Here is a 25134-nt window from a genome sequence, read left to right as displayed (position 1 = left end):
AGATAAAAATATATTGAATGCATTCTCCCTCTGTGGAACTGTGCCATGGACTTTTAAAAAAATTTATTTTAAATTTATGGAATAAAACATCTATTTCTATAACATAGTATAATAAAAAAGATGATTTCTCATGAAACTGCAAATCTATATGTACAAATTGTTATTCCTTTTAAATACATAATAAAATTATCATGTGCATTTCTTTTTTTTTGCTTTTTTTCTTTTCTTCCTCTCCCCCCTGCCCTAGCATTAGACACAAATGCGTATATCTATGTAAAATCATTCTATACATGCTTCTGTTTATTCTCTCATTGGCTGCAGATAGCATCTATCTTCATTTGTCCTTTGTCATTAGTTTGGGTATTTATAATAATCAAAATGATTTATATGTTCAGAGTTGTTCTTAAAACATGATTTCTAGGGACAGCTAGGTGGGGCAGTGGTTAGAACATTGGCCCTGGAGTCTGGACCTGAGTTCAAATTGGGCCTCAGACACTTGACACTTAACTAGCTTTGTGACCCTGGGCAAGTCACTTGACCCCCATTGCCTAGCCCAAAAAACCCCAAAACAGTTAACAAAAACCAGACCACATTGCTGTTACTACATACAGTGTTTTCTTGGTTCTGCCATTCCTCTCTTCGTTATTTCTGCATTGTTTCTTCTTTTCTTCATAATGATACATCTTGTATTGTCTCATTAGTAAGATCACTGGATCAGAAGCCATGGTTACTTTGTGACTCTCTGTGGTGTTAGGTTGCCCACCGAGCAGATTGTGCCAATATGACTTTAGGAAAATTGCTCTGGCGTCTGAGGGGAGATGGGCTGGAGTGGGAGGGCCAGGAGACAGGGAGAGTGACTGCACAGGAGTCCAGATAGGAGGTGACATGGGTCTTTGGGGTGTGAAGACTTGGCAATCTGCCTGGTGTGGGGGCCGGGTTCAGGTGCTTCTGGATGCCTGGCGGATGGGCACCTTCGACATTGTAACAGGAAAGCTTGGAAGTGGAGGACGGGGGGAGGTACCAAGTTCAGTGTCAGGTGTGTTGAGCTGAAGATGTCTCGGGGATGTCCAGCCTGTGGCGCTCAGTTGGCAGCTGGCCATGTGGGACGGAGCTCACAGACAGTATGTAGAAGGCTCTCTGGTGCACAGCTTTCTTAAAAGGGAGACAGCACATTGTGTGGCAGCTGCAGAACATCCTGTGACTGACTAGACTCCATCTGCCCTCTTCTCTGCTTTTCACAAGTTTCATGACTGGTTGCCTTTCTGTTCTTCTGGCATCATGATCAGTGCTCTCCTTTCCCCCACTACCTCATTCCTCCTCTGCTAGAAGCCTCAGTATCTGCTTGTTGCTTTCTCTGGCATTGAAATAGAGCCCTTCTCCACCTGGCTCCAGTCTGTCTTTCAGATTCATTCGACATTCTCTGTGCCAGCCAGCCTTGGGCCCCTGTCTATGGCCTGCCTCGGGGCTTTCAGGTGGGTTGTCCTCCTTCCCCACGGAGATTCCTGGAGTCTCTCCCTGTCCTGGCCCAGCCTGAGGACAAGCTTCTCCTGACATCTTTTCTGAGCTCCCAGGACCCCTCCCTGCTCAGTGGTTAGTGCTTTTTCTTCCCCCCCCCCCCCCCCCCTCTGCATTTTTAAAATTTAACTAATGGAGAATTTAAGGAGAATGCAAGCTCCTTAATTAAGGGCAGAGCTTGTTTTGTTTGTTTTTGCCTCTGACTCTCCAGAACCTGGTAGCACATGGTTGGTGATTAATGTCTGTGTGCTAATTCGAAGTGGTCCTGCTCTGTGGACGTGTGGGAGACCAGCAGGCCTACTTTTCTGGGCCTGGATCCAGCCTTTGTTAGCTCTGGCCTGAGCTCCGTACACCCAGTTTCTCTCCTCCATGAAGAGTTCTGTTAGATGACCTTGCCCATCATGCCCCTTGGCACATGATTGCCTCTGGGGTTAGAATTTTGGCCTCTCTACTGCCCAGGGCTTCCCTTTCAAAAGGCTTCTCCAGGGGTCCCTGTGCTACCCTGTACCTTTTACCCGGCTGCTTCCTCTTGGTGTCTTCCAGATTGTATCTTTGGAATACACCATGCTCATGCTGTCCTTGCCTTGAATGACCTCCCTCCTCTTCCTCATCCAAATCCTGTCCATTCCTCAGAACCAGCAGCAGCTTCACCCCTTCTGTGAATGCAGCCTTCCCTTTTCCCACACTCTGGCTAGACTTGCTTGCACAGCTGTGTTTGGTGTTCTTTAACCTGTCACGTGTGTGAACTGTGACCTCCTCAAAAGCACCAGGTTGCTGGAACATTCTCCCATTTCTCCCAGACTGGCATGCCTTTGGGAACATAGGAGTGACTGGGGAAATCTGTGCTGATTGTTTTAGGAATGAGGTACTTACTTTTCCAAACAAAAAGCCATCTACTTCAGATAGTTAAAGGGGAAAATAGGTGAATTAAAAAAAAGGTCAGTCTCCCTGCTGTGCATCCTGGATTCATCTCCTGCCTTCAGTCTCTGACCAGCCCCCAGCCCTGCCTCTCTGGGCATTGTCGTCGTGATCTCTGCCTGTTCACTTTGGATTCACTGGTCCTTCAGCTCCCCAGGCTTGATGGGGCGACATCAGTGGAATCTGTCAAAGTTGCCAGGAGTGCCAGGTAGTCCAGTGGAGAGAGCCCAGGACCTGGAATAGGAAAGGCCTGAGTCTGAATTTGTCTCAGATGCTTCCCAGCTGTGTGACCCTGGGCAAGTCACTTCACCTCAGCTCTTTTTCATTTGTGAAATGAGGATAATAGAACCTACGTCACACTCTGTAACAAAGTTCTTATTAAGTGCCCTTAAAGTGCTATGTAAACGCTAGTTATTATTGTTACTGCTATTGCTAGTGGTGCTGCTACTACTGCTATTACTACTACTGGTGGTATTGCTACTGCTATTATTACTGCTGCTGCCACCACTACCACTACCACCACTTCCACCGCTGCCACCACCACCACCACCACTACCACCAGCACTACCACCACTACCACTACCACCGCTACCACCACTACCACCACGACTCCTGGTGCTGGTCTTACTACTTCTATGTGAGTAAGCCTTCATTTACGAGGCACTTGTTCTGGGCCAGGCACCAGGCTGAGACCCGGGTGCAGGAATGTAGGCAGATGGGCAGTTGGTGGGTGAAGACGATGTGCCAAAGTGCCTCAGAAGCAGGGGAGGAGGGGTGAGGCTCGAAGTGCTTGCAGGTTTCTTGGCCTGAAGCCGTGGACTTAGCTTGGGGTGTCTGGGTCCCTGTGTTCCAGGTGCAGGAGAACTCCCCAGCCCAGCAGGCCGGCTTGGAGCCCTTCTTTGACTTCATCATCACCATTGGCCACTCGAGGCTGGTGAGTCCTGGGCTGGGCCCTACCCTCCTGGTGCTGGGTGGGCCAGGGGTGGAGGGCTGGGACAGGCTCTGCTGTGGGCCTCAAGGTGTGTTAACAGGAAGAAGCTTTGGGGGACCCCTCCCCACTTTCTCTCCCCAACAACAGAACAAGGAGAGCAGCACGCTGAAGGACCTGCTGAAGGCCAACATGGAGAAGCCAGTGAAGCTGGAGGTGTACAGCACCAAGACCCTGCGAGTGCGTGAGGTGGAGGTGGTCCCCAGCAACATGTGGGGCGGCCAGGGCCTGCTGGGGGCCAGCGTTCGCTTCTGCAGCTTCCAGAAGGCCAACGAGCACGTGTGGCACGTTCTGGTGAGCAGAGGGCGTCCAGCGCCCGCCTCCTCCCCGGGGCTCCCCCCACTGACTCCTGACTCACTGCCTAGAATTCCTGGCTCCTGGGTGCCAGGCTTCCCACCCTCTAGATCCTCTGCCTGGTGGGATCCCCTCTGCCCTCCAGCAGCCCCCTAGTCTACTCCGCTTGACTCCTGTTCCCCTTCCCTGTAGGGCCCCTTCTCTGCCCCCAGCCAGTGCTCCAGGCCAGCATGGGCCCCACATTCTGCCCTCCTGATCCCTGGGGGACAGCGTTCCTCACACTGTGCCCTTAGAGGAGGCTGTTGCTGCTGCTGGTGACAGTAGCTGGTGTTTATGTAGCAGAACCCTTTATAAAGATATATCTCATCTGACTCTCCCAACAGCCTTGTGGGGTAGATGGTATTATTACTTCTGTTTTACATGAAGAAACTGAGACAGACAGACCAAATGACTTGTCCAGGGTCACGCAGCTTGTAAATGCCTGAGGCAGATTGGAACTTGGATCTTCTGGACTCCAGGTCCACCATTCAGGCCACTGTGCTACTTAGGGGCCCAGCTGCCTTCAGTCCCTTGCCCCCTCATGAACCAGATGGTCCAGATCATTCTTTTTCAGGCATCTTTTTTCCCATATGGCGTGAACACGCTCAGATATCTAGCTGAGAGGCAGGGCAGCCCCAGTCTTGTCATCTGTAAAATGGGGACTGTATTTTCTGTTGCACCCACCTTGTCGGTTATAGTTGAGGTTTGAATGAAGTAATGTCAGAACACTTTGCAAACTTCAAATGTCTGCTGTTACATGATGGCGACTCTTAGCCGTCTGTGCCCAGTTCTCCTAGGCCTTCCTTCTGCGCCCAGCTACTGTGCCATTTCTTCCCTCCCCTAACTGTTAAGTCTTTTGAAAGAGTTGTCTACACACCAGAGTTCTCCCTAACGCTGGGGACTTCCTCTTCCAAGCCTCACAGTGCACTGAATCTGTTCTTCCCCCTTTTCCCTAATAATTACAACTTAAAAAAAAAAAAAACAACTATTATCTTGTGTTTTTTTCCTCACCTTTTTTTTTCCTTAATAAGATAATTCTCCCTTGAAACAAGGATAAGAAAGAAAAAGGACAAGAACTGATTTGGAGACCAGGTCTGCCTGCAGAGAAGTGGGGACGCTCTTCAGTGCCCTGTGTGGTCGTCATGGATGTGGGTGTGGTCACTGTGTGGTTTCCGGCTCTGGGTTCCTTGACTTTGGTGGTGCCTGTGGCCTCTGCAGTGCCCCTTTGACATGGGGGTGACTTCTCCTTGACACTCATTTGCTGCCCTCCCAAGATTATCAGTATTTTAGGGTTCATGGGGACTTCCCTATGGAGTGTTCTTGCAGTGACCTCTCTGGGGGTGGAGATTATCCATCCCTTTAGTTTTTGTCCTTCGTGCCTCCAGCATATGGCGGGTCCGTGATAAGTGCTTGTGGCTTGGTTGGACCACTTGTCTCTCAGTCAGCGGCTTGCCTACAACCTTTTCTAATCCTTATCTTGGAGAATTCCAGAATTTTCAAAGGGGCCTCAGGGACCAATGAAGCCAAACTCAGGCCTCGAGAAGAGTCCTGCACACCCCTGGCTCAGCACGTGTCCTTTGCTAAGAGCTGTGGTGGGGGGTGACCCAGGGCCTTCCGCACAGGGAGAGGGTCCTCAGTACAAAGATATTGTTGACGTTGCCCCTCAGTGTCCCATCCCCCGATCCCAGAGGGTCCAGCAAGCCTTGTCTTGTTCTCCGTGGTCAGCCAGTCCATCTACAGTGACTGCTGGAGCCTTCTCTTTGGGATGGGCAACCTGTGTTCCTTCATTCCATCCGTGTTGATGGAGAGAGTCCTCATGCCTTTAGGGTCTCAATCAGAAGAGGCTTTCTTCTTCCTTGTGAGTCACTGATTAAGGGCTTACTGTGTGCCCAGCACCATTGTGGGCGCTGAAGCCGCTCTGGCCCCTGACAGTGTCTTCCCCCTGTGGGGAGAGACAGCGTGTGGTTTCCAGCTCATTGCTTTCTTCTTGGTGCTTGTTTGGGATTCCTCGTCAACTGAGAGTCTGGCCTCTAACTTTTAGCTGTTTAGTGCACTGGAGGCACTAAGGGGATGCCTGTGGTTCTTCTCTCTAGGACGTGGAGCCTTCATCCCCTGCAGCTCTGGCCGGGCTTCAGCCCTATACTGACTACGTGGTTGGCTCTGACCAGATTCTCCAGGAGGTGAGGAAGCCCCCACCTCTCTGGGTCTCCTGCCAAGGTTTGGGCTCTTTCCCCTGGGTGCAGCCCAGGAGGGGAAGAAGCCCCCGCCCCTCTGGGTCTCCTGCCAAGGTTTGGGCTCCTTCCCCCAAGGGAGGAGGACATGGCCTTGACTTTAGCTCCTCCTACCTGCCTGCAGGCTGGGGCCTGTGCTGAGGGTCTGGTTAAAGACTCTTCAGCAGTCCCGTTTTGGGCCCCCCACTGAAGAGAGTTAAGGGGGTCAGCCTTGTGGCTGAGGTGTTGACGTGTCCCATTTTTCATTCAGTCAGAGGACTTCTTCACACTCATTGAATCCCATGAGGGGAAGCCCTTGAAGCTGATGGTTTATAACTCTGAGACCGACTTGTGCCGTGAGGTGGTCGTGACTCCCAATGGCGCCTGGGGTGGAGAAGGAAGGTACTGTGCTGTTGGGCAACCTGCCCATGGGGTCTTCCAGCTTCATTGCCAGGGATGGACAAGGTCTCTGACTGATGAATCTCTTGGCTTACTCCTGAACTCATTGTCATACGGGGTTGTGTCTTATTCATGAAATTATGGTGCCCTGATGACATGAAGCTGCAAAGAACCCCCATTCTTCATTTGACAGGTGCCACTAAATTACCATCAACATCTAGTAGACTGCCTGGGCTTGGTCAGGCTGGTCTCTGAACTTCCTGGGCTGTGGCCTATGCCAGACTTCCAGGCTGCTGATTCCTCTGAGGGAGCAGCAGGAGCTGTCTCTTAGTTCCTCAGGCTGGGAGGGGAGGGGAGCCAGGCTGAAAGCAGGAAGCAGTCCCTAGAGTCAGAGCTGGCCTAGAGAGAGCCCTCTGTGTCCCCAGAGAGCTCCGCCAAGGGTTGGAATCTTGCTGTGTACTCTTAATTTGCAAACACCTGTGGGCACGTCATGGATTTAAAATCTTCTTAGGCTAAAGGGGTTAATTTTTAGCAGCACACATTGGATTGAATTAGGGTTCGGTGTAACTAGGCGGGGAGAAGGCCCTGGTCCTAGCAGACTGACGAATTGAGGGAGGGAATGGGGGGACATGGACCACAGGGGAAAAAGTCTTGTATCTCATTGTTATTTCTGGTGTCCACAGTCTAGGATGTGGAATCGGATATGGGTATTTACACCGAATTCCCACTGTGAGCCCAAAGAAACCCCAGGACACTGCTCTGCCCGTGGCCCTCCCCACTGAAACCCTGGCGTCTAGCCCAGGCCAGGGAGGCTACACAGAGGTAGGACAAGGGTCTTCCCGCTGGGGTCTCTCTGCTCTGGGGGGCAGCTACACGCGCATCCTTGGGTTTCTCACATTTGAAAGATGTTAGATGGATATTTTCTGTGGTGCATTGTATCAGTCGCCTGGTAGGATGGATAAACTTCCATTTCAGAGGGAGGGATGAGAGTGGGGCTTGGAGGATTTGCTCCTCTTGGGGTGTTGATGAGTAGCCTAGGAGGTGAGAAGGGAGATAGAAGAATCTTGGATTTTAGATTGGGGGCATGGGGGGCTTAGAATGGCCCAAGTTTTCCTGGAGACTGAGGACTGACTTTCTGGACCTTTGAAGTTTCTTTCATTTATGGTACTATTTTAACAGACTTTAGGAATACCCATTAGTAGGGTAAGGATGCTTCATATTCCGTGATGTCCTTTAATACTTTTAAACAAAATAATAACTATAACTGCAGTTTATTTGTTCTGTGTCTACTTCCTTCTCTGACTTTTTACTTAAAAAAATATTATCAAGAACTTGTTAAACACGGACATTTCCATTCACAACACTGTATATGAAACCATGAATCTTTGTTACAGAAAGCCTGGCTTTTAAAAGGATGCATTAAGTTTAGCACAGTAGTGCCCACACTGCCCTGCCTGTCCCTTCTGCTCTCTTTGTATGAATTGTGGTCCTGGTTCTGCTCGCTTGGCCCTACATCAGCTCATATAAATCTTCCCAGATTTTTCTGAGTCTGTCCCTGCCACGATCTTGTTGTGCAATAATATTCCATTATAATTACACCCCTAATTTGTTCAGTTGTACTCCAGCTGATGGGTATCTCCTTTATTTACTGTTCTTTGCCACCACAAAAAGAATACTATGATTATTTGTGTACGTTTGGATCCTTTGCCTCTGTCTCTGACTGTCAGGGGAATGGTATACACCCTAGTGATGGTGTCACTGGGCCAAAGGCTGTGCCATAGTTTAATTGAATTTTGGAGTAAAGTCCAAATTATTTGCTAGGATGGTTGGACCAGTGTCGCTGACCTGTCCAGTAATTGTCATTCTCCCTCTTTCTAATCTGGGCAGTCTCAGAGTCTTAGGCTTTAATCTGCGTTCCTCTAAGTTTTAATGATTCAGATCATTCTTTCACATGGCTCTTGGTCCTCTTTATGTCAGAAGTGGCCCTCTGGTCCTCAAGTGTGGCTCTTTGATGGGACCCACACTGCACAGGACAAGTCCAGGCTTTGTAACAGTCTTCCATAGTCTTCTCTTGAGACTCGCCTGTTCACATCCTCGGACCATTGTCTCTTGGGGAGTGGCTCGTGTTCTTCAGGGTTTATATCGATTCCCTTATGTCCAGAATATCAGAACTTTATCAAGAATTTATCGAGAAAAATTTTGTAATTCTATGTAGATTTTGCTCACGTAAAGCTTTTTAACCCCTTTATACTTTTTGAAGCATTTCCTGAGCCATCACGTGTTTCATTTTCCTGCCACCCAAAGAGATAGATAGGGCAAGTGGGCAAAACGGGTTGCCCTGAGTGATCTGCAGGAAGTTAGGTAGCAGTGGCGAGTCCTTGGCAGAACCTGAACTGGGGTCTGTGTCTTTTGGCGCGAGGTGAGGCCAATGTCACTGTTTGCTTAGACTGTGCTTTTGGGGAAGGAAAGTGGAGGAGGGAGAGGATGAGTCCCTCGGTGCCCCAGGGAAAGCTGTGAGCCCAGGCAAGCTGCCCAGCATTGGCCATCTGCCATCATCCACGGTGCACAGCTTCATGTTGTGGGTGTCCTGGTCAGCCCCAGATGGCTGTCTTTGCTGTAGGCCCGTCTGATTGGGGTTCTCCAGTGTGGGAGAGCTATGTGAGCCCCGAAAGTACAGGGGGGTGAGCCTGGCTTTGCTGTGTCTGGAGGAAAGCTTTCCTTGCCTTCCTTGATGACACACCCATAAAGGGCTGGTTCCAGCTGCCGTGGCTTTACCTACAATCACATCTGGGGGCTTCACCGGGCCCCTCATTGTTTTCTGTGATGGTAAATTTTACATCTGGATGCATTGGCAAGGCCTACTTTGCGGGGAAGGGGGTGATGGGGTGGGATTAGTGTATGGGTTAGTGTTTCTTGTGGTCATAGTGGGCCCAGTATTATTGTGCACCTCAAAGGACAAAAAAAAAAGGCGAGCGGGTCCATGGAGGTTGCCATAGCTGTGCTGCCACCAGTAGGAAGCAAGACTTAGGCTCTCTTGGGTTTTTGGTATTTTTTAGGCTTCACTGCAGGCTCCGGATTCCCCATTCGATGGGGCTATGGATATCCTTGAGATGGACCAATCCTTACCCTCAAGGAGGGATGCTTATTCTGTGGAGACATCGCTTCAGCCACCTCCCCCTGTCCAGCGAGTCATGGACCCAGGTATCCATAAAGGAAATGGGCAGACAGAAGTTCTTCCTCCTTTTAAAAATATTTTATTGATATATTAGCTTTTTATATCACAGCCACTCCCCCCCCCCCCGTAAAGGGAACCCTTTATTATTATCACAATACCAGCAATAAATAGTTTAGTAAAACTGAATGTTATGACAGTGTCTGATAGCCAGGGCAGCATTCCCTGTCCATAAGGTATCACCTGCTGTTGAGATGAAGGAAGGGCAGGCCAGTTCATGAAGAGGGCTCTTCTTAGGAACATCCCTGATGATGCTGTGCCTCAGAGTGGCTTCTGAAAAGGAGGAGCATTTCAGATAAGACTATCAGGCACAGCTCCGTGCGGAGAGATCGCTGCTTATCGATAAAGCACTCTGTGGTTCTCCCTGGGAGCTGGGGGGGGAGCAGGGGGGGCTGGGGGGGGAAGGGGGGTGCGGATCACCTTCCAAAGCCCTGTTTTAGACTAGCCCGTGACCTGGCTCAGAGACGTTCCCGCCCAGCTCAGGGCTTCTGTGGTAGAATAGGAACGTTGCTGCCTTTTCTTCCAGCCCCTCCAGTTTCTGCTCCTCGTTCCCAGCAGCTTAGAACCACTTTGTGACGGAGTCTGGAGGCTGGTCTGCAGTCAGGGCTTGTCCCTGAGTTGGAGTGATGAAGCCCACATTCCCTCTTCCTTACTGCTGAGTCCCTGGGGCTAGTCTAGACCCACATGGAAACCAGCCAGATAGCAGAGAGTTTGTGTTTGGGGGAAAGTAGTTGTGAGGAAGGAGTCACTCAGAAATGATTAAAGGAAGGTGGAGGCTTAGGAGGAGAGAGCAGGGAAGTTGGAGGGAGCGTTAGGGAGCAGTGTTTCCCATCGGTGTCTGAAGGAGTGTTCCTCTTCCCCTTCAGGGTTTCTTGATGTTTCAGGTATCACTCTTTTGGACACCACCAATGTCACACCCCTGTCCAACACAACTTCCTCTGTCTCTCTCCACTCTCTGGGGGAGTCTGTGATGGGAACTGAGGGTGGCCTGTCCACCGGAGAGCCACTTGCACACACAGGTAAGTGCTTCCCAGAGCCGGGCATAGCTCCCAAACTCCAGTCCTTCCTGGTCGACAGGAAAGGGGTAGGAATTCTTTAGATGGCCCACAGGCTGTGTGGATGGCCATACCCCTGGAGGGTGCTCCCTTGCTGCCCTGTCAGTGGAACGCAGTCCATAGGCCTGAGCCATGTGCGCTCTCATCTAGGCTGCTTATCAGCACCTACGTTTTGAGGGCTGCAAGGGACCTTGGCTGCCACATCTGAGAACGTTTCCTCACCCGAGTGGGTGACCAGGAGCCTTTGCTTGGAAGCCTCCAGGGGGTGGAGCCCCTGCCTCCTGGGACAGCTCCAGGGCTGGGGAGGGCCTCCAGATCTACCACCTCAGATGGCCTCTGGTTCCTGGTGCTCTTCCCTGGGACCAAGCAGAGCGAATCTCCGCTTTCTGAGGGATGGCACTGATGCCATTCTAGGCGCACAGCTACTCGGTCGGTCCTGGTGTGGCATGAAGTGCATCGTTTAAGGTCCTTTCCCATGCTTTGTGTCCTCTGGCTCCCTCTTCATCGTCACAGTGTCTTTCCTAAGCTGGGCTGCCCAGAGTTACGCTCACAGTGGGATCTGGCCAGGGTAGAAGGAAGGATGTGTTCTGCCTTCTGTAATGCTGCCCGTGATGGCATTAGCCTTATGTCACCCTGGGGGCACGTGTTAAGCTTGTGTTAGTTCCCCCGATCTGTTTTAGACAGACTGTTCTCTAAATGTTTGATAGAATTTGCTTGTAAGTCCATCTGGCCCTGGAGATTTTTTCCTAGGGAGTTCATTGATGGCTTGTTCAATTTCTTTTTCTGAGATGGGGTTAGTTAAGTATTTTACTTCCTCTTCAGTTAATCTGGGCAATTTATATTTTTGTAAATATTCATCCATTTCACTGAGATTGTCAAATTTATGCGCATACAGTTGGGCAAAATAATTCCTAATTATTTTAATTTCCTCTTCGTTGGAGGCAGATTCACCCTTTTCATTTTTGATACTCGTAATTTTGGTTTTCTTCCTTTTTTAAATCAAATCGACTAAAGTTTTACCAATTTCGTTGGTTTTTTCATAAAACCAGCTCTTAGTTTTATTTTTTGGCTCAGTAGTTTTCTTCATCTCTCCTTTGGTTTTCTGCATTTCTAATTTAGTATTTAACTGGGGATTTTCAGTTTGTCCTTTTTCTGGCTTTTTTAGTTGCACGCCCCATTCACCGACCTCCCTTTTCTCTATTTGATTCACATAAGCATTCAGAGAGATAAAACTTCCCCTAAGAACTGCTTTGGCTGCGTCCCAGAAGTTGTCTCATTGTCATTCTCTTGAATGAAGTTACTGATTGTTCCTACGGATTTGTCGTGTGACCCACTCATTCTTTAGGATTAGATTATTTAGTTTCTAATTAGTTTTAGTCAATCTCTCCATGGCCTTTTATTACATATGATTTTTATTGTATCATGATCTGAAAAGGATGCATTTCATATTTCTAGACAGACTGTTCTTCAGCCATGCTGTCCCCATCTTGGGTTCATGAAGTTAGATTTGGGGAATTCACATTTATTCCTAATCAATGTCATCTTATTGGATTGGGCCCAGCGTTCTGTCCTGCCAAGGTCTTTTTGAATCCTGACTTTGTCACCCAGTGTGTTAGCTGTGGTTTCCAGCTTTTTGTTGTCTGTGACCTGGATGAGCGTGCCCTGTGCCTTTGCGCAGGTCACTGACTGAAATGTGACTCCACCCGGGGATCCTGGGGACCTTCCATCAGAGCACTGATGATGACTCTTCTTTGGGTCTGGCCTTCACCTGGGTCCACTCTGCCTAACTGGTCTTGTCAGCTGGCTCACATCTCTTCATCGTTTCCACAAGAATTAAATGGGAGGCTTCCTGTAGAGCTGTGCTAAAATCCAGATAAAACTACTGAAAGCATCTTCCTGATCTGCCGTGTTAGTCACCCTATCCAGAAGGGGACAAGGTCAGTCCGGCAGGACTTTGTCATCCCTCCTCTCTTTTCTGGGCATTCTCTAACCACCCCTCTGCCAATAGGCTCTGGGATCGTGGCAGTAACTAAGAGTTGGGTGCAGTGGTGGATCCACACTTGTAGACGGGGCCATTTGTCCTGCGGTTCTTCAGGACTGTTCCATGGGCTCTGCCGGGGTCTGTGCTCATGCCTGCCCCTTCTAGTACCTTGGCCGTCCTTCCCCTGTGACAGGCTGCGAAGGTCGGGGCAGCGCAGTGCTCTCATTATGCCCCTCCTTAGTGGACTGGCTTCTCATGCTGCCAGAGGCCGTTGTCAGCAGACAAGAGTTGTCAGTTCTTGTCTGCCCACATGCCCAGGGCAGAGTTCCTGCCCCTTCTCCTTGTTGCCCCTGGCTCTCATTCTCTGTTTCAGGTTATTCTGCACTCACTGGACCATTGCACCCTGTTGGGTCTACCCAGTGCTTCCCTCTGAGCTTCCTGTGGATCTGCCTCAGGCTCTTTAGACAACCTTCATTATTGAGAGTCCCATGCCCTGTGGGATGATTTAATTTTACTGGCATTAATCACCATCTCTACACTGACCATTCTCAGATCTCCCTGTCCTGCCCCAGTCTCTCCGCTGTCCTCCAGTCTGGCATTGCCAGGTGCCTTTCAGACATCTCGCAGTGCTGATGTCCAGTAGACATCTTAAACCCAGCATGTGTAAATCAGAACCCATTATCTTTCCCCCAAATCCTTTCCTCCTCCTCTTTCCTGTTAAGTAAAGGGCAACACCATCTCCCAGTCTCTCAGTCTCCCAATCTAGGAGTCAGCCTGGATTTCTCCCTGTGTCTCCCTGCCCCCTTTTCCAATATGGTGGCAGGGCCTGCTGATAATAGCTCTGCAACATGTCTCCTCTGACACCGGCACCCCCGGTGCAGGCCCTCATCACCCCACACCTGGACTGTTGCAGCAGCTGCTGGGGGGCTGCCTGCTCAGAGGCTCTCCCCACTATGGTGCGTCCTCTGATGCGCTAATGGAGGGATTCTCCTGAAATGCGGGTCTGATCACATTACCTTCCAGTAACCTTCAGGGCTCCCTTCTTGCCTTTAGGACCAAGTGTAAAGTGCCCTGTCGGCCTTCAGAGCTCTTCATGCCCGGCCCCCTCCCACCTTTTCAGTCCCCTTACACTTTCCTTTCCAGCACAGACTCAGCAGCCCGGTGACCCTGGTCTCCTGGGGGTCCCACGAGGAAGACCCTCCATTGCTTGGCTCTGGACATTCTCTCTGGCTGTCCTGTGCCTGAAATGCTCTCCCTCCTCCACTCCTGACTTTCCTGGCTCTCTTTAAGTCCCAACTAAACCCCCATCTACAGGGAGCCTTTCCCAACCCCTCTCAATTCTCGTGCCTTCCATTAATTGTCCCGCTTATGCTGTAGGGGCCTCACTTGATATGTTTACATGTTTCCCCCATTAGACTGAGGACAAGGACTGCCTTGTGGGTATACCTAATACCTAGCACAATGCCTGGCACACAGCAGGAGCTTAACAGAGGTTTTTTGACTGATTTTCTCTCTAGAATTTTAACCCTGAACCCTTTGAGATCTGCTCTCCCCACATCTCGGCTGCTTGTTAGACCCTTCCTAACTTTCTTCTCCATGCCAGTTCCTCAGCTGTCACATGGAGTTGTGCCTCGTGGTTCCCACCCTCATTGGTGAGAATCAGGTACAGACCTTTAGGAAGAAGTTGTCATTAGGGCAAATCAAGTCATTGGTGGTGCCGTGGGATCAGGCACTGGTCTTCTCTTTCCACCCTCTCCTCACTCCCACTAGCTGCGCTTGTCCTCGAGACTGAAGCCACCCTCCTTTGTGCCAGGCCCGGGTCAGCACAGGCTGTGACGCCCTAGAGACCGTGTGCAGTCTTTGTCCCATTGATGTTCACCCACCGTTCTCCATGGTCGCCTCTTCTCTGCTCCCTCGTAGGATACAGCACATTGCCCTCTTTTTTATTTTTTTAATTTAACCATTTCTTTTAAATAAAGGTCTCTCCTTCCAAGGGTTAAATCAAGGCTTTCAGGTCCTGCTGCTTGCTGCCCATGCTGAGTAGGGACATTGGAGGGTCTGGGGTTTGGATCTTGTCACCTTCTAAGCCTCTCAGCCCTTCTTCTTTGGCGTTTGAGGCTTTCTTCTTAGGATCATATAGGCAGAGCTAGAAAGGAGCTTGGGAGGCTGAATTCACCCACCTCACCTCCCACCTCTCCCACTCCCTCTTTTTTTGGAGGTGGGGGGAGGTCAGTTTGTGATTGGGGAATTCCTGCAGCAGTGCAAGGGGATGCTTTGTTTTTGCCTTTGTACTCCCAGTGCCTGCCAGCATGTGGGGGCTTAATGACCTTGGCGTCGTCAGAAAACTGTTGGAAACCACTGATCTAAGCTGACATCCTTTGGCTGCTGGGATTTGTGACCATGTGGCTCCTTGCACACGGTGGGTGCAGAGCGTGTGACCAAGCAGAGAACAGGCAGCACGTGTCAGAATTCTGAGGGTGTCTCTGATTTTCAGGCCAGTCACTGATGGTGTCCCATCTTTGACTGGCCAACCAGAGCCTGTGTGGATGAGGCCTTGAGCTCCTGAGGCTTTTCAGGATGCAGAGGTTGTGGTCCCAACCTTCCCAGGCACTTGTGATCAGCAGGCCCTGATCAGATGCCACATGTGCCATCTCTCAAATTAGGATTTTTTCCTTAACTGTTGCTGCCATATATACAGTGTCTTGTCTTTTCCTAATTGATTACTGAATTCACTGTCTTTCAGATGAAGCCACAGGGTTTGGGTCAGACCGTGAGAATTCTGTCCTGGAGGGCTCAGGACCACATTTACAGCAGCCAGATCCTTGCTCACCTATGACCCTTCCCAACGACATTTGCTCCAAGGCAGCACTTGAGACCGATGAAGCCCCCGACCTTCTCTTGGCCCAGGCCGAGGTGCCACCTGCCGGAGAGAGCAGAGTGCAAGCTGAAGCAGAGGGGGCAGGCACCGCCCTCCAGTAACACACCTGCATGGACGGCCCCCACCCTCAGAAGACTCTCTTCAGCTTTGTGTTCTCCTGAATGTCCCTGAGCCTGCCTGACTGGATACAGCGACCTCTGGTGATCACAGTTCTCGTTCTAGATTAGGAGACTGATGGTGTGTGAGGTTAGGAGCCCACAGCTCCCAGGGCTGTCCATAGCTCTGCCTTGGCTTCTCTGCCAACCTTCAGAGTCTTGGACTTTAACAGGCCATGAAGGAGACATGGACATTGTGCAGTCAGAACCCCCTGACTGAGCTCCTGGATCTCTGGGGCAGGAAAACAAATGAGAAAACCCTGCAGGCCCTTCCTGGGAGGCTCACCTCTGAGCCACAGATAGGAGGGAGCATTAGAAGCTGGAATTTAATGTCTGGGCCAAATCCATTTTCTTCCATCAGAGGTGATTCTAAGCAGCTGGCCCATGTGAAGGGCCTGGAGGAAGAAGCAGCAGGTCTCTGATGAGCTCCTGGGTGGACGGTGGGTCCTTCAGGAACCAAGGGTTTGGGGGGATCCTGAGGGGACTGGGGCCACATCTCACCTCCAGCACAAGGTTGCCCAGACAGGACTTGTCAGGGGCTGTTTTTGTCCCACAAGAAGTCTTGCCGTCTTTTAGTCTGGGTCTAGAATGACTGATTTTAGAGAGTAATAGACGCAACACCCCCCGCCCCCCCAGAAGGGGATGAGCTGCATGGTGCAGTCGTTAGGAGCAGGCAAAGGGGGAACGGCTGAGCTGCACATCCTGATAGAAGGGACCCTGGTGCAAGACTTTAGGGGTGGGGGATACCCATCCTGTTCATCCTGGGCTGGCCCATGCCGTCAGGGCACTGCCAGTGTGTATTCTTGGGGCACAAAGGAGAGGGACTTAGTGGGTGGGATTGAGGGAGGATCAGCCCCTCGTTCTCCCCTAGTCTGAGCAGCACAGCCGAGCCTCAGCCTTGTGATTCGAGCACCCTGAATATGCCCATGCTGGATGGATGATGCCTGGGGGTGGGTGTGGACACCAGTGGGAGGCTCCTGTTTTTTGGAGTGGGCTTTGGGGTGTGTGTGATGATGGTTAACACTAATATGATGCCGGGTGGATTCCTTGGCCTTTTGATAAAGATGTTTTTGATTGCCAAGGATTGTCCTTGTTTTCTTCTTTGTTCTCTTGCACAAAATCCAGTGGGGCCCATGGGCGGGAGGGGAAAATGGGAGGGAGACAGGAGGGGATGGTGTCTGCCCTTGCAAAGTTGCTCTGCCAGGCAGAGTAATCCAGGGGAGCCTTGGATGCCGAGTGGGCATGAGATGGGGGGGAAGATGGGGATGGAGCCGTGCTGGCTAAAGGGGAAGGCCATTTCCAGGGAGGAGGTTTAGGGACAGGCATGAGAAGATGGTCAGTGAAGAGCAGAGGCGTGTAAGGGGGCAGCACGGTGGGGAGGCAGGTCGGCACCTGGCTGCTGTAAGGGGGCTGGTGGTGCAGTCCAGGCTGGCTGTCAGTGTGGAGGCCTCCGTCTGCCTCTGCTGCCTCTTCCTCCTCAGAAACGCTCGGTGTGGCACAGCAGGCCCCACAGATGCTGTTTTCCCCTTCTCCCAAAGACTTGAACGCTGGGGGCCCCAGGCAGGTCACTTTTCGTGCCTGGCTGTTTTCTCATCTGAGAAGTGGAGGTGGGACTTGGTGGTCTTTAGGGTTAGTCAGGGATCCAGCGAGCTTAGAAACCGGCCAAAGAGCAGAGTGGAAAGGCTTGAGCTGGTCCTCCTTGCCATTGATGCCGGAGCCTAGACTGAGTGGAACCTCGCCTACACACTTAGCCAGGTGGTGGCAAAATGTGGACCAGAACAACTTGTTCCCGGGCTCCCAGTCTCGCCTGTGACTGTCGTGCACTGCCCGGCCCTGGGCAAGCCTCCAGGAACGCCCTGTCAGGCCCAGGTGCTGCTGCTGTGCATGTCCGTGGTCCTTGCTGCTCCACAATGAGTTATGTCAAGTGGACATTTGGGGAAGCCATCTTTTCTGATCGACACAGTAGATACACCCCCAGGCCCCACCAGGGACACTCCACAGGGGTGTGGTCACCACCTGGTACACTGCTGCCGGCAGCCACAGACCGCAACACTGTTGCCTTCATCTCTGACACCCTTTCATCTGATCCCCATCTCTGGCCATCCCACCTCCTCCTGCCTGGCAGCCCCAGACTTGGCCTCATCCTTCCCCTGACCTCCAAGCTCTTCACTGCTCTGTACCGAGGACACTCCTGTCTCCTCCAGCAGATCGTCCCCTGTTGGTGCACACAGTTACCCGGCTCCCATCTCTCGGCCTGCCAGCTCCTTCTCTCTGCTGGATCTTCATGCAGGTCACGCCCTGTCCTCTCCCTTCCTACCTCCTCTCGGTGATCTCATCTCGTGGGGATTCAAGAGTCATCTCTGTGCCATTGACCTTCAGATCTATTTGTCGTCCCCTAATCTGCTGATCTCCAATCTGGCATCTCCAGCTGCTATGCAGAAGCCTCTGAAAACAAGGTGTCCAGCAGGCACGTCCAAGACCGAGCTCATCTTTCCCTCTGTGCACGGAAGGTGTCACCCAGACATGCAGCCTCATTGTCACCCCCATGCTCCATGATGATGCTAACATGACCTCTGGTACTCAGCCCCTTCGGTCATCACCTCAGCCTGCTGGTGGGGCTGCCTGAGCCCTCCTCTCTCCTTCCTCTGCTTTAGTTCTGCCTTCCTTTACTCAGTGGCCAGTGTCAGGTCTGACCATGCTGCCTTCCCTGACACACATTTAAGTACTCACCCTCCCCCCCACCCATCTTTACTTAAGTTACTTCCTCACAAGCCCCCCCTTCTTAATTTAATTGCCCTTATCAACAGATGCTGAATGATTCTAGCAGCAACCTTAAAAAACACAAAACTGTTTAAAGGGGAAAATGATGACAGTGAGTTAAAATAAAAGCAACACAAATTTGAAATATTTTAACTAAAGCCTTTTATTCTATACAACTGTGAAATACAGATTATTTACCCTTTTGGCATTGCAGACTCTCTCAGACTTCCCTGAAATTGCATTATTGAGTTGATTAGAAGGAGAAGGAAGGAAGGGAGGGAGGGAGAGGAATGAGAGAGAAGCCTGGTGGAGTTTAGATCCATGAAAGTAAAGAAGAAGCAGCGACTGGAAGAACTCACTTCCATCAGAAGGACTGAGGATCAGGAGCCAACCCATGAGTTCCAGTGGCATTTCTTTTTTCCATTTAATTCACAAACATTGCTAAAAGTGTGCCAGCACAGCACATGGTGCATCACACTCAACACCCCCAGGTTTTCTCTAAAGGCAGGAGCACATCCGAGTGGACTGGAGATTGAGCATGGTGTCGTCTGTTTAGCTCCTGCAAGGCAGGAGGCATGAACTGGCTGCTTTCCAAATGAAGCCTCATGGGAGTGAGAGAGCCCAGCCCTTGCAGGAGTGTGAACTGGAAATGCTGGGCCCCAGTCGTCTGCTGCCTGCCTCCCCCCGCCCCCTCCCCCCCCACCCCACCGGAAGGACTGGAGCAAGTCCAGGAAGAACATCTGCATGAAACAAGCCACCCTCCAAAGGCACTTGTGCTTCTGGCTTGGGACAGGAGTCTCTCTTACACAAGCCCTCGGGGTGGACCTCTGATCTGTTCTGCACACAAACAGCCTTTGGGGAGAATCCAAAGTTCTGTTTTTTTTCCCTGCCAAAAGTTGAAATGTTTTTTCCCCCAATAAGTTAAAACTCTATACAAGACCCAGATGACTGACTGTATGAAAGCTTTAGATCATTAGAAAGAACAGTGAGAAGAAGATCTAGGTATAACAAAAAAATGCATATAAAACTTTGGAAAAACAAATAACTACTTTTAGATTATGAACATCAAATTAACCTGCTATGAGACTTCTTTACTCTGACATAGATTTTAGGTAACATTTAAATGAAGCCAAAATTTCAGAACGCTCTTAAGTTTTAACAAAGTTCAGGTTTCCACCTGAAGCTGTAACCTGAATTTCAGCTGGCGCAAGTTACAACTGGACATGGCGCAGGAAGGAAGAAACAAGAGGTTGTTTTAATTGGCTCCTGTGGAAAGGGGCGTTGACTCCATTAGGATGCCCAGCATCACTGACTGAACTGACCCTGCAACCATGCTTCTGGAGTGTTCAGAATTTCAACAGGTCTTTCTACAAGAACACTTCTGAAGTACAGTATTTAAAAAACAAGTCTAATACTGACCCTCCATTTTGTAATTAAACAGGCTGACCTCAAGAGTGCGATGATGTTTTCTCATTTTTAAAAAAAAGATCTTGTCTTTGAATGGTGAAAATGATTTTTTTGATGACCAGTTTGAAAGGTCATCGCAGGTGCTCTCTGAATGGAATGTGCTTAAAAAAAAAGATGAGACATCGTGCAGGCTTGAATTACATTTGGAACACAGTGACAGATATGGCCCCCAAGTGTCTCCTAACAAGCATGACGAGACAGAGATGAGTCATTGGAAAGAAAAAGGAGAAGCAAAGTCTGCCCTGGCCTGGTGGGCGCTCCTCACACACACCTCCCTCCACTTGCACACGCAGCCTCCCTTGGGGACAGACTTGAGTCTGGGCCATAAAGACTGTTTCTATATTACATCTCTATGAGTCACTTCAGGTAAAAGGGGTAATCTCGGTCCGCACTGAGTTGATCGTTAGAAGTCTCACTACTGTGGGGGTTCAGTGGGCTTCACTAGGCAGTACTACTCTCTTGGGACCACAAGAGGAAGGTCAGTAAATGAATACCCAGGAGCACTCGCTCACAGCCTCACGTGGACTTCTGGCGGTAATGCAGGGTGAGGTCCCCACCACTCTTCCATATGAAGTGCTTTACGGTTCGCAGGTCCATATTTGGGTCCAAAACCTGAAAAGAAGGAAATGGTGTTGAGCCTGGGCACCTGGCTCGCCAGCTGTCCTCGCCCAGGGCGGAGGCGGGGGGCTGGCAGCTCGGCATGGCTGGACCTTCCTTATCCCTGCTTCCCAAACCCGAAGCATGGTGCCCTGACAGGTGACGGATGTCAGGTGGGGTGGGGGGTGCATCTTCATGCTTTGATGAAGGCAATGGGAGAGTGCCCTGTGCAGCAACACCAGTGATGGTCTTCTGTGGGTGTTACCGCTCAAGGACCAGAGATGACAGAGGCACAGAGGGGCTGCCAGTGAGCTCCCTGCCTCCGAGGGCCTTGGACCCCAGGCCCTGTGCTGTAAGGCACAGGAAAATCCAGAGAGAAAAGCCTGAGCTGCCTAAAGACCTCAGCCAGGAAGCACGTGGAGGGCATGGGGCAGCCCAGCCCCACCAGCAGGCCTGGCCTCAGCCTCCAGCTCACTTCCCTGATCTTATCAGCGGTTGCCGTTCACCCAGTCACTCATTTGTGAAAAACTCAGGTAGGACAAAAGAAAAAGAAACAAGTGTTTAAGCACCTATGATGTACACTCGACAAACAACCCTGGGAGGGAGACGCTGTTATTATCCCAATTTTACAGGCAAACAGACCTGAAGTGACTTGCTTGAGGGTGTCTGAGGTTGGATTTGAACTCCGGACTCCTGACTCCAAGGCCAGGCTTTATCTACTGTACCTCCTCTCATTTGCAATACAAGAGCCTTTTAACCAGTCTCCCCACCTCCAGAATCCTTCCAGCCCATCAGATCAGCCATCCTATCCAATGTCCTGACAGCGCTCTCCTGCTCACAGCCTTTCACTGACTCCCCCATAAGCCAGATTCCCCATGGCCCTGGGAGGGAGATGAGCCGTGGCAGGAGTCCAGCAAGCTTGGAGGCCCTCGTGTCCCCGCTCCCTGCACTAAGCACCTGACAGTCTAAATGCCCGAGGCCCCCCACTTACCTGCCTCTGCCCTAGGCCTGGCAAGCCTTGGGCTCCTTTCAGGCCCCCAAACAAGTCTGCTTCCCTAGATCCTAGTCTGGCCTTCCCTACCAGCACCGAGGAGGGATCGTGACCCCCAAGAGGCAGTCTTTCTGTCTCCCACAGGAAAGGCCCAGACTGAGGCCCTCACACCGACTCACTTGGTCCTGGCACACAAGTTCGATCTTCTCCTCTGCCAGCACGGCGACATCTTCTTCTTTCTCCTGTTCTCCAGCTTTGTCATTGTTCGATGAGCTGGTGGTCTGAGACTCACTGTCCAGATTTATGATTTTCTCGTAGACATGCTCCATCACCTTCCTGACTTGAAGCATGTCACTGGCAGACAGTCTATCTCTGGGAAGGGGAAGGGAAAGGTCATGTTGTCAGAAAGGTGAAAGGCAAAGAGAAAGTTCATTTCCTACCAGTCAACTTTTGGGGGGCTGTCTCTGGGTAAAGACGGACACCAGCAGGGCAGGAGGTCTTCCAAGGCCTTTCCCAGGGATCCCTGCTGAGACAATGACACGTGTGCTGCCTTCTTGGGTAGTCTCTGACCTTATATGATTCACCCTCAAATGGACAACATGGGGGGATGGGCTGCTGGATCTCACAGCCCTTTAAAGCATGGCCTTGCCTAAAAATCAATCATGAGGGCACAATGACAAACCCCAGCCCTGATTATTCTAGAAGAGACCCATAACTTTCAGGTTTCTAAGGGTAGCCTTCTCTTCTCTGACCACAAAACATAAAAGGAGCCTGTCCCAGCTAATAGGACTTAGGAAGACAAAAGGCCCAACACTTCACTTACTTCTTTAAGGTTTTTGCCCCTGAAGATGAGTGAGGTTGGAGGTAGAAGGGAATTTTGTTGAATTTGGGCATATTTTTCTGAAAGAAAATATGATATCATTACAATTGTATACTAATTAGAATAAAAGAGAAAGCTACCTTGAAGCACAGATTAAACTCACGGGTTTTAATTAAAATTTATTTTACAATTGGTATGATTTTCTCATAACAAAGTACCAGACCCCATAAATAGCCTCAAAAAAAATTCATCAGAAAAGTGCAGAAGTTCATACTGGAATCAGAACAAAAACATGAATACTCCAATGGAAAGCACATGACAACATGTTACATACGACAGTCTCTCAGAGTCCTTTAAAAAACCCCCACAAAGCACATTTTACGTCATCCCATTGATGGAGGCTTCCAACACAGGCTAAGCCTCCATCCTGGAGTCCCCCAGTGAGACAAAGCCACCCCCAGGATTTCCCCCTTAAGCGGCAGCAAGGTGCAGAGAAAGGAGCCTGGACCCCAGTGGTGGCTGCCCCCCTCCCCTGCCACGCTGCCGGGCCCCTGGGGAAGGTGGAGTGTCCTTGTGCTGATGAGCTCCTCCCAAGGCGCTCGCTGCTAGGCGCAGAGTGCTTCTACGCTCTCAAGCCCTTGAGGCAGCTGGCTCTGGTTACTGTCTTTGAACAAGATGGTCAGGAGGGCCCGGCTCGCGCTGGGAACACCGAAAGCACCCCCAGCTGGTGTGGGGCGTGAAGCGGAGAACTGCCTTCAGCTCTGCAGACGTCTGGGCACTGTAACCCAAAGGCCCAGACGCACGGCCTGAACCGCGCTTGCGCGCTCTTTGTCTTCAGGCCTCTCCACTGGGTGGACAAAGCCTGCACCCCACGCAGAGCCCCTCTGGCGTCCTCCTCCCAAGGAGTCAGCTTAGAGGCAGCAGGAAAGCTGTCCCTTCAGGGGGTGGCTCCCATAAACAGGGAGCAGACATTGGCTGTGAGAGCCGAGTTGGCTTTTTAAGGCTTGGGGGGGCCTTCTTGGGGGCTGGTAATGCACTTTTTAAAAGTTGTTAGAGATTAAATTCCATTTGGGTCCTGTCAGGAGGGAAGGCTGGCCCTCTGCAGGCCTAACAGTCACCATTACAATGCTCTTGGTTATTCAAGCCCTGAGTGGGCTTTCACTCCTTTCCTCAGTGTTCTTTAAGAGGACAAAGCAGAGAAGAGGCAGACACTTACATCCACAGTGATGTCAATCACCCACTGGGGCACTGTCTCGTTAAGCAGCATCGACTCAGTCTCCCCTCCAGAATCCCGACATAGTAACCTACACACAGAAAGCAGCAGAGATCTCAGTGACCCATTGGCTGTGCGGGAGCCCAGAAACTGTCCCTTGCTAGCCCCTGACGTCAAATCCCCTCCAGGCCCCAGAAACAGACCCCAAGAAGCCACAGAAAATCCAATGGGCAGGCCTTCCTCCCTCACAAAGCCCACCTACGCTGCACAGTCTTGGGAAAGGCTCTGTCTTCCCAAGGGCCCCACTGGCCGTCTGGGTAACTTACAGAGAGGGGCCCTCTCTCCTCCTCTATCCCAGCTCCCACTACCTCTGCTCCAAGATTAATGTGGAGTGACTGACCAGGCTGCCTTCCCTGGCCTGGCAGAGAAGCTCCCCAATAGCCCTTCCAGTCCCTCCAAAGCAGCCGTCTATAGGGACACTTGGGTCTCTGGTGGATGGGGGCGGGGGTGGGGTTAGAAATCAACCTCTCTCCAAAGCCTTGGGCAAGTCACTCCATAGGCTGAGTCTCCATGACTGCCCCCCCATCCAATGAGGAGGCCGGGTCACTTGGCCAGCTGCTGCTTCTTCCTAATACCTGACACAACTTTCAGCTGGGAAGACGGGGTGGGGTGGGGGTAAGAGAGAGAGAGTGTATGTGTGCGTGCATGCATGTGTGTGAGATCTGCCCTGGTCATACACTGTGACAAAGACTGGTCAAGGCCAGTGTTCCCAGGCCCAGAGAGCCAAGGTTCCCGTCTATGACTTTGACAAGAATGTTCTATGGACTGCATGAGCAGAGGCCTTGCTCATCCCCAGGCCCTAGGCCCCAGGCAGATGCCATCAGCCTCATCACCACTGAAGGCTGGAGCCTCATTCAAGGAAGAGGCCCAGGGTAGACACCCCCTTGTTTGTGACCTGGCTGACTCCTCCCCTGGCCCCATGGAGGGATCTTCCCCAGAGCTTGGAGACTGTGGCGGGGTGTCTTTCCCTATTAGACTGCCAGTTCCTTGAGGGTAGGGACTGTCTTTTTTTGTATCTGCATTTCCAATGTTATTAGCACAGTGCCTGGCACACAACAGGTGCTTAATAAATGTTCACTGACTACTGACTCTACCACCTCTGTGCCAGGAAGAAAGGATTGGTGTGGGCTCCCGAGGTTTGGGTCCCTTTATTCCAAAGTGCTGACTCAGAATCCTCCATCCTGGTGAAAAGGGCTCTGATGCCACTGAGTCCAGCCCGTACATGACCGAGCATCTTCCTAAGGCTCCCCAGCCTCTGCTGCCCACTTCTAGTGAGCCTGATAGTCTGGGATGTCTCCCTCTGGGGCCTAGGGAGCAGGGAGAACCCAGCCCAGCCCAGCCTAGCCCTCAGATTTCTCTACCTGAACAGGGTACGGCCTCCAGCCTCGCCAAAGATCACTGGGGTGTGTGGAGGGACCTGGAAGTAGCCATTCCCCTTCTGGACTCGATTCTCCTGCTCGCCATTCACTGTGGGAAGATGCACATGAGATCCAGTCAGGTCTGGAGCTTGTTCCCGGTCACCGGGGGAGCCGGTCACCATGGGAGCCTCAACCCAAGTCAGG

General features: G+C 51.1%; 2 protein-coding genes across 6 annotated transcripts in view; one reads left to right on the top strand and one right to left on the bottom strand.

Moving 5' to 3' along the window:
• Positions 1-16745, top strand: part of GORASP1 (golgi reassembly stacking protein 1) — a 28278-nt gene extending 11533 nt beyond the window's left edge. The window contains exons 2-9 of one of the 3 annotated variants that reach the window (XM_069084326.1): positions 3287-3367; positions 3512-3715; positions 5848-5934; positions 6236-6366; positions 7047-7185; positions 9420-9564; positions 10480-10614; positions 15375-16745. In XM_069084326.1, coding sequence (XP_068940427.1) covers positions 3287-3367; positions 3512-3715; positions 5848-5934; positions 6236-6366; positions 7047-7185; positions 9420-9564; positions 10480-10614; positions 15375-15610 — 1158 coding nt within the window. In that variant the 3' untranslated portion in view covers positions 15611-16745. Of the gene's footprint in view, positions 1-3286; positions 3368-3511; positions 3716-5847; positions 5935-6235; positions 6367-7046; positions 7186-9419; positions 9565-10461; positions 10615-15374 lie in introns of all 3 variants that reach the window. The other 2 variants (XM_069084325.1, XM_069084327.1) reach the window with 2 other exon arrangements.
• The window catches only part of WDR48 (WD repeat domain 48), a 45399-nt gene continuing 29954 nt past the window's right edge, over positions 9690-25134 (bottom strand). For 2 of the 3 annotated variants that reach the window (XM_069084322.1, XM_069084324.1), the window contains 5 exons: positions 24934-25039; positions 23516-23603; positions 22303-22379; positions 21659-21851; positions 18563-20503 (listed from right to left, as the gene is read on the bottom strand). In XM_069084322.1, the coding sequence (XP_068940423.1) occupies positions 20408-20503; positions 21659-21851; positions 22303-22379; positions 23516-23603; positions 24934-25039 (560 nt within the window). In that variant the 3' untranslated portion in view covers positions 18563-20407. Of the gene's footprint in view, positions 9869-18562; positions 20504-21658; positions 21852-22302; positions 22380-23515; positions 23604-24933; positions 25040-25134 lie in introns of those variants that run through there. The other variant, XM_069084323.1, reaches the window with a different exon arrangement.

The sequence above is a fragment of the Petaurus breviceps genome, unplaced genomic scaffold, assembly GCF_028583685.1.
Source record: "Petaurus breviceps papuanus isolate PSGF00001 unplaced genomic scaffold, PetGlider_PUasm1.0 174, whole genome shotgun sequence".
NCBI lineage: Eukaryota > Metazoa > Chordata > Mammalia > Diprotodontia > Petauridae > Petaurus > Petaurus breviceps.
Note: the sequence above shows the minus strand (reverse complement) of the source record. Positions and strands in the feature narration are given on the sequence as shown.